Source organism: Cyrtonyx montezumae, unplaced genomic scaffold (assembly GCF_038088225.1).
Source record: "Cyrtonyx montezumae isolate F1298 unplaced genomic scaffold, pur_monq_1.0 scaffold_24, whole genome shotgun sequence".
In the NCBI taxonomy this organism is placed as follows: domain Eukaryota; kingdom Metazoa; phylum Chordata; class Aves; order Galliformes; family Odontophoridae; genus Cyrtonyx; species Cyrtonyx montezumae.
In genome coordinates this window covers 7,653,227-7,665,700 of record NW_027071981.1, presented here as the reverse complement: position 1 = coordinate 7,665,700, position 12,474 = coordinate 7,653,227, and the positions used below count along the sequence as shown (strand labels likewise).

At 42.8% G+C, this 12,474-nt stretch overlaps 1 protein-coding gene across 10 annotated transcripts in view; it reads left to right on the top strand.

The window, feature by feature from the left end:
- The window catches only part of EHBP1 (EH domain binding protein 1), a 187,769-nt gene that overhangs the window by 113,674 nt on the left and 61,621 nt on the right, over positions 1-12,474 (top strand). For all 10 annotated transcript variants that reach the window (XM_065739580.1, XM_065739576.1, XM_065739579.1 and 7 more), the window contains 4 exons: positions 3,248-3,426; positions 4,071-4,119; positions 9,601-10,515; positions 12,319-12,462. In XM_065739580.1, coding sequence (XP_065595652.1) covers positions 3,248-3,426; positions 4,071-4,119; positions 9,601-10,515; positions 12,319-12,462 — 1,287 coding nt within the window. The remainder of the gene's footprint in view (positions 1-3,247; positions 3,427-4,070; positions 4,120-9,600; positions 10,516-12,318; positions 12,463-12,474) is intronic.

Sequence of the window (12,474 nt, the reverse complement as noted above, 5' to 3'; positions counted from 1 at the left end):
GATTCAGCGAGCTGGTTGGCACCGCAGCTTTGATAGGAATGAGGGAAAATCCCTTTTGCTTTTCCTCAGTCACATAAGTCAGGGACTGTTGCCTGCACTTGCTCCCCGAGGAACACAGCTTGCTTGCTGGTTGTTTGGAGGTCTTCCTCGCTCTGATTTTTAACCCTATCTCAATATTGGCCTCCCTCCTCCTGCAGATGATTACCATTCCTCTGTAGTGAGCAGTGTACATTAATACAAAACCCAAACCACACGAGCCTTCCACCCAGATTCCCACAGCTCCTGCATCCTTTTCCCTTGCTCCTCTCCATGGCTGCTCCTGGCCCCTTTCCCTTCCAGCGCCAGCTCCGTGGCCCTGAGTTCCTTTTGCTGGTTCTCACCATGGGTTTCTTGCCAAGCAGCAGTGCACCTGGTGCTGCAGCAAAAGAGTTATTTAAACAGTTGGGAATGTAGAAATGCAGCCTAATATCTAAAGCTATGGATCCTCTTGTTAGTGGTCTGGTGGGATAGTTTCCCAGGGGGAAAAACACATACGATATGCAACGTATTAATTAAGCTACCAGAACATGTAAAAGAGGAGTAGAGACTTCAGGGCTTCTGTTGATACTGAAACACGGAGGGCTTGAAGCTGGGGCTGGCTGCATGGGCAGATCCACCCACACGGTGCCTCAGTAAGGTCTAAACCCATTACACCACTATAGCCCCCGGCCAGATAATGACCACTGCGCAGGGTGCAGCAACCCGCTGCTCAGCCAGGGATGTGGGGAGTGCTCCTGCTTGGTTAGTGATGACTCCGGGGGGCTTTGGGTTTGAACTTAAAAAGCCAAGCTGGGGCCGCTTGAAGTTCAGAACAGTTATGTAGTCAGCATTTCAAAGAACTGCACCAGGAAAAGCTAACCGAGTTGTTGGTCCGTTTGATCAGTTCCCACCGTTCTGAAAAACAAAGGCTAGAAATGGGTGCTCGGTGGTGGTTGGATTTGTTCTGTTCTTGGAACTGATCTGTACAACCTGCAGGTACTGAAGGACAGTGTTTTCCATACTGATTTCACCAAAAGGAAAACCCTAAAACTAAAATTTCTTAACCCTTCTAAAAGCGGTGTCGGGTGCTCGTGCAGTTTTGCCATTGCTCACCCGCGTGTCTTGGGCTGAAAGCTTTTATCACAGATTAAATAACAAAAGCTTTCACTCAGGTGCTGAATGAGGGCATACTATTATCATAATATTAACTTCACCTTTATCTGAAGAACTCGCAGTGCTAAATCTGGAGAGAAAGCAGGATATAATTTCTGCTTTATCAGCTAGAGAAGGGAAAACTAAATTGCATTGTGCACACGCTGAAATCTTGCGCCGTCTGAATAAAGCGCTTTTAGAAAATCTAAAGTCAACAGAAGCACAACTTTGGGAAAAAAAAGTCCAACTTTAAATTTTCAAGGGATTGCAGTCTGGATTTAATAAATAGATAGTTTTAAAATAAATTGTTGAATTCAGCAGAGTACTGATTTAACAGCTTGGTATGTCCTTTTGTGAAACCTGGCTTTACAATCGGGCGCCTTTTTGGTTTTAGGTGTGTAATTAAGGCGTTTGAATGGTGAGGTTGCCTAAGGCCATTTCACAGTTAACTAAAAAGTGTTTGGATGGAGACTGGTTAGGGATTCCCGTTTGTGGGGAGAGCTTCAGCAACAAGTATGAGGGCTTGATAGCTGACATGTAATTGGTTTGCTGAGTAGCACTGTTTGACAGAAGGAGCTCCGTACTTGGAAAATTATTTACTCCCACATGCATTATTTCCACAAGTATAATTTAGATATCAAGTCTGTTTCAAATAATGTATTACCTTAAACTTAGGAGTGATGACTTTTTGTTTTTGCTCAAGTTTGGAAGGAGAAGACTCTGATTCTTTGTCACGTCGCTCTGAATCTGGAGTAACTGTCTGGAGGATCCTAAGTGTATTTCTTGCTCTGGTTAAAATCTGAGGCATGAAGGTTTATCAGGGATTTCTTCTTCTTCTGCTTCCCCAGGTTGTGTATCCCTGTTAAGACACCAGTTCAGTGTAATGAGAGATATTTGTCTCATTGTTACATTTGTGTGTGCTGATTTGAATTGCTGATGGGATTTACAGAGCGCTTTCTGACTGAGTTGTTGTACATGTACGTTCTGGTATTTAAAATCACAGTAAAGTACACACTTCACTGTTCCTGAAGAGCTGGCGGTGCGTCTATCTGATGGTGGAGCAGCAGTGTTTATAAAACAACTTTTCAGGGCTAACTGTCAAAGAAAATGAAAAACTGCTTTCCTGACTGTAAATTCTCTTCCCCAGAAGCAGTGAAACCATAAATCAGTGTTGCTGGCAGCTCATTGCTGAGCACTGACATGCTTCAGTCAAGTGGGGGCATCATTGGTCTTTCACAACTAGGTAACATGGCCAGAATTGCTCTATTCTATAAAACATTGCTCTACTTTAGTGCTAGTTTGGGGACTAACTATAAGGTGTGCATGTAGCACATTTGCGTATACATGTTGTTCACTCTATTCTGTTGGGAAAATAAGGGGGTCAGATTTTCCTCTCTGATTCAGATTTTGGATTTGTGTCAGGCAAATAATTCTGTTTAATTACATCTCAGAAGCTTTGCAAGTGACGGTATTTTTGTAGTGAAATGAGGGCATGTTTCTTGAAAGCATCAGCTGCAATTACTGAGTTCTCTGCTGAATTCTGTGGCGAACACTGAACACTTGAAATAAAATTGTTTTTGTATTTTATTCCACTGTAATTCTTCTATGGCGTGAACAGGAATGTTACTCCAAGTGTCAAAATACTTCTGTGGGGAACTGTTCACCTATTAGCTGACAGTACTTGTGAAAAACCAACTCAGATCAATGCAGTCGGAGCTTCCTCTGCCATACCCACATCTGTAAGGTGAAGCTGCATGGTGGTGGCTGCAACCTCAGGGGCTGCAAATCCTTGCATGGAGCCCCGCAACCCAGCAGGATGTGGCAGATTGGACCCTGTGCCACCATAGCTTGGGATCCCACCACCATCCGTGTGTCTGTGTCCTTCGGAGCTGAGGGCAGCGATGGGGGATAATAACTTGCAGTTTGTCTTTTGCAAGTTGCAGTCATTGTAAACTGACAGCTGTGTGGGACATCAACTCACATCAAAGGAGGCTGATCATCCGGTTAGGCCAATTAATGTTAGTTCTCATCTTCCATTAAATTCTTTTCTTTCTTTCTTCTTTTCTTTTTTTCACAGCCGAGCCCAATACCAAGTCCCATTCTGGGGAGGAAGCCAAATGCAAGTCAGTCCCTGCTCGTATGGTGCAAAGAAGTTACGAAAAACTATAGGGGAGTGAAAATCACCAATTTTACAACATCGTGGAGAAACGGGCTCTCCTTCTGTGCAATACTGCATCACTTTAGACCAGATCTCATGTAAGTTGTATGCTTTCTGCCTGCGTAAGCTAGCTCTCATAGAAATACGCAACACATAACTTTGCATAAAAAGCAAATCTCCGTTCATTTCAGGTGCAGATCTGTTTTGCCCTTTCCTTTTTAAAATTGAAATCACCTTTTCTAAGAAAGCGGATTGAGGATCGCTGCAACTTGCCGACCTCTCTGCTCTCCCCTGTTGCCCAAACAACTGTTTCTCCTCTCAACGCGATTTGTTTTTTCTTCTCCCTAATCTTACACAAAGAACCGACTTCAAGATGATTATGAAAATTGTGCTAGTGTTGAAATGAGATGAGAGAAATAAGCCTGTAGCTCTTTGTACTCTGACAAGGAGAGATTACCTCCTGGTAAATTTGGTTGTCAAGGCCAGCCTTCAGCCCCTGCCTTAACTTCTTTTTGAGATGGAAAGCTCCAGGCAATGAAACGTGTCATCGGGGCTTGTTTGTTTATTTATTTATTTATCCCTTTAATTTTCCACGCTATTAGTTTTGTTGATTGAATTGCTGTGAAATTGCTAGTTACTGTATGATATTATTGCATGTCAAATTTTTTAGATTCGGTTTGTTTTTAAAACTGCTGCTTTTATCAAATACTGTACATACCCACTGTGCCATTTTCCCCCTCAGTGACTACAAGTCCCTGAATCCTCAAGATATTAAAGAGAACAACAAAAAGGTAAGAACTGCCAGGAAAAAAAGAAAAAAAAAAAAAAGGAGAGAGAGACATAGCTTCAATTTTGGCTTCGCTGCAGGTTTTTATTAATTTTGGGAAAGTGAGGTTGTTTTGTAAGGTCAGAACTGCAGCTCACAGAAGGCATTCAGCCTCCTGTGGCTCAAATCGGATGCATTATTGACTCCAGTTTGCCATGGTCTTTAACATTCACCACAAGTGCAAGGCTGGCATTAGGGTTTAATATTTCTACGGCCTGCATTAACTGCAAAAGCAGAGGGAAGGGCTGAGCAGCATTTTATGAGCGCTTCTCTTATTTTTCCCAATCACACAATTAAAAAAAAAAAAGAAATGGAGCTGCTCTCAGATTTGTGCTATGTGGGACTCCTCTTTCTTTTCCTAGGGCTCCGTGTATCAGTCACATTCAGCGTTGCTTTTGTGGTGAATTTTATATTTTTTTAAGCTGGAATATTACACCTACCTTGAGATTGGACAGCTGAGAGAGATAGCAGGTGCAGAAGCTGTGCTTTTCTGCAATGGAGGAAGTTGAGGGTGAGAAGCGCTGGGACAACACTTGGCAAACAGACCCAACTGTTTGCAGAGTGCTCGCAGCGTTGTGCACCGCGCCGTATATCTCCGTGGTGTAGAGATGGGAAATATTTCTCTGGAAGAAGAACTTCTGGGAGAACTTTGGGGAATCACCAGAAAGCCTTTATTTCCACTCCTGATTTTAGATACGTTGCAGACTTTAGGATTTTCACGTACCTGAGTTTGGCCCTAAGGACATGTGGAAATGGTTATTTTACGTGAGTCACTGATGGTAAAATCATTCCTGAAGATTGTCTGATAATTGTTTTTAAGTGGCTTTTTCTCCTCAGCACTGTGGCTTTACTCCTACCCTGCTTTAAAAATGCTGACTTACACAGGGAGGAAGGTTTGATGTGTTTTGAGTAAATTATTGAAGTTCAGTGCTATATAGAAAATATAACTAAAGAATTCTAGAGTGTAGATGTGTGGGATTTCTGCAAGTGCTTCGTTGAAGTTCATTTGTATCTCGAGTAATTATATTTTACGGTGTCTGAACTCTTACCCATTAGCCAGGAAGTTAGATGTTAAAACAGTGGTTGAGTGTTACAGATAATGAAATACCCCCGAACTGCTCTTATCTAATGAGTGATTTGCCTGATGATATCCTCTTCCTAATAATACAGGGTCTTGCGATGACCTCAGTGGATTACTAGGGATATCACAGCGTTGTCTGTGACCATGTGGTTTTGTACTTCAAGTTTTGTTGGTTGTACGGGCTAATGAAGCTGGATCTTAACAAAAGAAAAGAGTAGATTGTTAATTAAGAACGTTAGCAGTGCGATCAGTCATCTTTTCTTTATGAAACTGTGATGGCAAATGGGGAACTCTGTAGCCTGCCTCTCTAGCAGGATCTCATTCTAGTCCTGAAGGAGCTGAGATTGTTGTTATTGTGCAGTTTTTCCTTTCATCACTCCACAGCCCTCTGCCTGACAGCTACATCGAGTATCTCGGTTGCTTCCTGCAGATTTATTTCCTGGTCTCACACAGTTCTGCCCGATAACCCCACGTGCCCTCGGTGGGAGTGAACGCGGCGCTGCCAACAATGGCTGCCTGTAAATTCCATGCAGATATGGAGCACGTGTGACAGCGATGCCTCCTCACCAATTAAAATAACATCTGTGGGTGAATAGGACAATTTTCTTTGTCTGAAGCGTCTCTTTTTTTTTATCCCCTCCCAGGAAAGGAGCTAAGAGGTGGCTGTGACCATAAATTAAATGTTAACCTGTAAGAGTATATCTTGTAAAAGTGTGTGACCTTGTTTGTATTTAAAAAAAGAAATCAAAGGAGAGAGAGAGGAAGTCTTAAGAAAGAACTTATATAGTGTAATTGCTGTGCATAATTACAGATTGATTCCAAAAAGCCCGGCGCTGGGGCTTCTTTATAATGCACACAAGTCATTTGCCAAAGTGGTGCTGCCAGCCATGCTGAATCAAAAAGGGCATTTACCTGTGACATCTGACCCGGGCCGAGATGTCAGTGCGTTACGTAATTGGGAAGTGGCTGGGAACTGCCTGGGTGCTCCCGCTGATGGATCGCGACTGATGGCTGTCAGTCCGCTGTGCAGGAAATTAAAAAGGCTTCATCAGGAGGCACTAAATAGGTTCAGTGTCCTGACTATGCTGGTATGCATGACTATATCTCTTAAGAAAAAATAAATGTTTGGTGCTTTGTGCTCATTGCAAATTCCAATTTCAGGAACAAAAGAGACAGCAGAGCTACCTCTGAGAAAATTCAAATCGTTGCTATACAGCGAGTGATAAGTTCTCAGCTGGTTGTGCTTCTACTTAAATCTCCTATGTACCTAACTGTTCCCATATAACCTTCCCGATTGCATGACCCAACTTTTAAATTTAATTTTATTTGACTATTTCCATTTGATCCGTCATAAATCACAACAAATGGTTTGTTACAGTCACAGCACACTGGTCGTGTGGTCCCTTCTCAAGGACAGGAATGTTGTACATCACCTGTCACATGTTGTGTGCTTGGAAAATGCAAGCTGCTGAATGGCACAAAGCTGAGACTTAATGGGGCCGAACAGATGGGGACATGGAGTACGGTCCTAATAATGAACTCCTGCTTTTAATTACTTTATTTCTTGAAGAAGATTCTTTCATTTGAAGTATTGCTGTTCGGAAATGTCGATATATATTCTGAATATCCAGTTGGCACATCCAATTTTGGGATGCCTTTGATGGTGTTTATTCCAGTTCTGCTGTTTTCCATGTGACTCCTCGATGTGTTTGTACTTGAGTGATCATCTTCACAAAATGTGACATTTTGCAAGGGAAAATTCATTTTAGAAAACACCTTTAAACAGGAAAAGGTAGAGTGACAGGGTTAGTGCTGGGTTGCAAGTGGCAATACCTGCTGGCCTTGCTGTATTTTATAACAGGTGCTCATGGTCACATCCACAGTTTGATTCCACAAAGTGGTAAGCACACATTTAATGGTACGTGTGGGAGTTGCTAGTTGGCCTCAGTAGGATCAGGCAGGAACGTGGCTAAACACGCGTGTAAACATTTGCAAAATCAGGGCTTAGGTATGCCTCTGTTTAACAAAGCGTAATTTGACTTGGAAATGCTTTCTCATGCTCTGTTGATGCCACGTTACAAACTAGTTTCCAACCAGTTAGAAACAGTGGGCATTTGTCAACACACCGGAGAGTCGAGAAGCTCCCGGGTTCCTAAGAGTGGAGGAGAAGCCATCACACACAGCCATGGGCACGTGCAGCGTCTGATTGCTATTTATAGCACTAATGGCTGTAAAGCATTTGCATGCCGATCTAGATATCTAGTGCACTTCAAAAGCAGCTGAGCGAGAATGTGCATTGTCCAGACTGGCAAGAAGAGGGATGGGAAAGAAGTGTCTGGCATTGTGGAGTTTGTGTTAACCCCAAGAGTTCCAGAAGAAGCCATAGGTGTGATTTGCAGCTCTGCCAAGGGAAGAAGTCCTCTCCAGTTATATCCTCTGTCGCAGTGTCACCACTTTGAGCAAATGCCTTTTCTAACAGCTCTGAAATACTGTCCCCTCCTGCTCTCTGGGGACCGTGGGAAATATTCCTGGGATTTAGTTCCATCAGCACATAAATAACAAATTAAGAGTATAAAAGAGTTGTCAAGTCACGTCTATGGGCTTTTGCTCCTGTGGGCTGTTAACCCAAGCCTAGGTCCTTTCCTTCCTGAAATGCTAACTCCCATGTCTTCAGTTTGGGGCAGCAGGTTATTTATGGCACTCCATCAGCTCTGACCAACTTAGTGGGTCAAGCAGCCAACCCTGGTGCTACACCCATTCCCCAGGCCAGCGTGGATGTCTTGCTCCACTTCCCAAGGCAGACTGCTGTGGGTGAGTGTCTGTCCATCCATCCTGTGCCCTTGGATTTCCTACCCACAGCGTCATGCTGCCCACCTGTGGACCCATCCTTTTCCTCTTCTTCTGCTCTGTCTGGAGCTTCCTACCAACAAAGGCAGTGTCTATGTTTTCTGCTGCTGTTTCTTCTGTATCTAAGCATTACTCCTCTCTGACTAATGGTGTGGCCTTCTCACGGTCAACCTTCCCGTGAAGCAATTCCTCACCAAACATCAGCAATAAACGTTGTCTGCTGTGAAAGCTGTGCTCTGAAAGCCAAGAGAATATGAAATTGCAGTTAATTTAAGTTCTCTTTCTTTTCTCCAGCCTCCCAAAACTAAGTAAATAAAGGAGATTGTGTATAACCAGAGCAGAGCTGAAATCAGCAGTATGCGTTACTATTTCCTTGCAAAAAGGACAGGTTCCCTTCTGTGGCTTCAGTTTAGCACCTTTTTTTGTTGTTGTTGTTAGAAATGCTGCTGGAGCATCTGTCAGCATTTTGGAGTCCTGCAGAAGAGGGTGGGCAGGAGCTGTGAGGCTGCCCAGGAGGAGAAGCTGGGCTTTGCTAACAGGAGGCCTTCTGCAGCCTGTAGACACAGCAGTATCTTCCAGGGTTAATCCAGGGTAGTAATAATTAATTGTAAATTGAGAAACGGCTTTAACTCTTCAAAACTAGAAAAACCTGATGCACCAAGCCCACTCAGAACAGAAAGAACACGATGTGGCTTCACAAACCAGAAGGCTTTCACTCATCAGCATCTACAAAGGAAAGCAAAGCATGAATGAAATACACTTTTATAAATTTATGCTGAACTTAACAGAGGTTTTAAAATGCATTTGTTTGCTGGATGACTGTGATTTATGTCTCGTATCACGCAATCTGTGACGGTGTTCTTTTGGGCTATCTACACGTACATTGTTTTTCATCAACACAAATCACGGCAATTACACGACCAATAGAAGGGAGAAGGTTGATCACCAGTGATAAAACCCAAGATGGATTAGTGTCATGTTTCTTCTATCTTTGCTCCTTATCTTAAGAAGCCATCCTTCGTTGCTTTTTTTCTCTTCCAACTCTCACCCTTTTTTTCACTTGCTTGTATCCTGCTGCTTGAGTAAGGACCTGTGAAGGTGCCATGGGAGACTTCCCTAACACAAACACAAGGGGTTTTACACTGCAATTTCATGAACACCTTTTCAACAACAAAACTGGCATTTGTTTGAGTAAAATTAGTATGATATAGGTGCTTGCTAGGAATACTCAGAACGATGCTGTTTGAATGTCTTTGCGAGTCATATTCCCTTAATTTGCATTACCATGAGGATACCCCGGCTGATATCTAGGATCCATCAGGGAATGTTGATGAGTTCAGATGGGACGCTGCAATGAAAAGTAGTAAATACCAGCCCACTGCAACGAAGCCAAAAGAAAATAGTAATAGAGGCGAGTCCATACTGCTCCTGTAACTCTGTAGTATGTTTGTTTGCTTGAATTGTTACGAAACATAAGACAGTGCTGTATTATAATCTCTATTTTGCTTCTTTTTAAAGGCGTACGATGGGTTTGCCAGCTTAGGAATATCGCGATTGCTGGAGCCTTCTGACATGGTTCTTTTAGCAATCCCCGACAAGCTGACTGTTATGACCTATCTCTATCAAATACGAGCACATTTCTGTGGCCAGGAATTGAATGTGGTTCAAATAGAGGAGAACAGCAGTAAAAGCACATATAAAGTGGGTAACTACGAAACGGACACCAACAGCTCCGTGGACCAGGAGAAGTTCTACGCAGAGCTGAGCGACCTGAAGCGGCAGCCCGAGCTGCAGGCACCGGATGGAGGCCTGGCAGACTTTGCCTCTCAGGATGACTCTGTGTTTGTGAATGACAGCGGGGTCGGGGAGTCCGAAAGCGAGCATCAGACTCCTGATGACCACTTAAGCCCAAGCACAGCTTCCCCTTCCTCTCGCAGGACTCGAAGTGACACAGACCCGCAAAAGTCCCAGCAGAGCTCTGGAAGGACTTCTGCCTCTGAAGAAGTTGGGAAGTGCAGCAGTACAGATACAGCACAAGCACAGCCCGTGGTGGGAAGGAAGAAATTGTTGAAAGCTGATACTTTAGACTTAAGTGACTTGGCACATGTCAGTGATCAAAAAGAGGATGTGTCTCCCACGGTTGCTTGTGAAGATAACGTCACAAAAAGACACCAGAGCTCAGACAACACTGTTGGTTACCCAGAGCAGGGAAAGCTGGGACATACGGGATCCCCAGAGAGCGTGAGAGAAGATCCTGGATCGCGTGACACAAAGCCGAGTTTCTCTCCTACTTCTAACCTTGGATACTTTTATAATAAGGATGTGGATCTTGCAAAGAAAGCGTGTGCTTCTCCGAGGCAAGCCGAATCTGATCCTGACAGCGATGCCAGAATGACTTCAAATCATGCAGATCCAGCTGCAAAGACAGCCCAGGTAAGGGACTGCAACTCTGTGCGTGCCTGTGAGTCTGCATGAGGATTCTGATTGAGCTATTCCTCTGTGACATGGAGGGTTGTGTATTCTGTCATTGGTGGGCAGTAGGTATTTTGACAGGTACGTGATGCTGAAAAATAGCCATTCAATGAAAAATGAATTTATAGGACTTGTCCTATCCCCTGAGAGTGGTAACTCCTTTCTAAGAAATATTGCATGCTATAGCATAAACTCAAAAAAAAAAAAAAATAGACTTATCCATTCATTCAGCCATATTCAAAAAATGTCAGTTTTTAATGACTTGAAATATCCAAACATATTTCCAAATCTTATCTGAGAAACCACACGGCCTTGTGAACATAGCCTGTGATGGTGGGGTAGAAACTCCAGAATATTAAATTATGCTGTTCACTGAATGGCCTCGGGCGTGTTTCTTAACCACAATATCATTTTCCTTTCTATAAAGATAAAAAAGTATATGCCCACCTACCTTGCAGATTTATTGTGAGGATGAAAGTTGAATATTATACAAATGCTGAGCATTATCAGTAAATAGTATCATCACAGAAATATGCAAAATATTTTATCAGCCCTGTTTACAAAAATCCCAATTTTACCCCGTGAAGAACTTTCTTTAGTTTTAGCTTGGTTTGGCTTTGTGCCATTAATTCTGATAAGAGAGGAGCACAGCCAGTCTCTTGGCATTGTAGATTGCTTCAAACATTTTTACGTTTTTTCCCAAGTAAGCACCGTGAGGATTCATTTTGTGGCAAGAGAAGCAGCCCACAGATGGGTGATAGAGGCCAAATATTATTTGCAGAGCCAGCTAATTTCTTTAATCAGTGGAGCCTCATGACATTTGCTTTATTCAACCTTGAGTACCAGATGAGAAAGAGATGATGTGACCCACATGGAACAAGAGTTGTGCAGCAGGGAGGGATGGGATCTGTGCTGAGTTTTTCATGTGCAAGGTTGGAGGACAAGATGGCTTTAGTGACTTTTCTCTGTTATTAGTCTTCTGTGCATGTGTAATGAAATCTCAGATGTCTCAGTCTTGAACGCCCCCTCAGCTGTTGATAAGTCTCAACTGCTTCCATTCCACATAGTCGGCGGAGGAGCACAACCTGTAACATCTCTTCCAACTCCAGCTCATGTAAAGAGATGCATTTTCCCAGAATCTTCAGTGCTGGGCTTGACTAAGAAGTCAGCACTTGGGAGTTTGGATGTATGGGAGCCCATTTTGCCCAAGCAGAAGTCCTTCTTCCATTGCTTCTGCTCTGCAGTATCATCGATCACATGTGTGAAGAAGGGACTTTCATTAAATATGGAGTAGAAACATACATGTTTAGAGGTGTTTTACCTTGTACCCAGCCTCTTTGTGTTCAGTTTAAGTTATAAATGAACGATACCCATATAAGTAGCCAACGAAGCATTATATTTGCATACATATTAAAGTAAATAAGTAAACACATAGCACATTTAACATGGTTAGCTTCCATGAAGCCAATTATTTTTTTTCCACAGTTGCAGTTTAAAGGCATTAGATGCTGATAGAAATTAAGTTTTAAGGGGAAGGGTTGAGAAGTCTATTTACATTATAAAGGCCCGTGAGTTTTGTTTTCATTTTACATTTTGATTATCGTTACTTTTCATTTCTGTAGAGTGCTCTGTCACCTCATGAGGCTATAATCCATGTGACTCCTGATCTTTATTATATAGGAAGGCTCCTGGCTACTAACAACTGTGTAAATGTTAAATACCCTGAGGCTACCTTGCTGTTAATTATATTTCTTTATTTTTAAGCAACGAATGTTGTCAAGACAGGAAGAACTTAAAGAACGAGCAAGAGTTCTGCTTGAGCAAGCAAGAAGAGATGCAGCTTTAAAGGCAGGGAATAAGCAGCTAACCAATACGATCATCCCAGCCCGCAATAAGCAGCTGAATGATGTAAGAAACAGT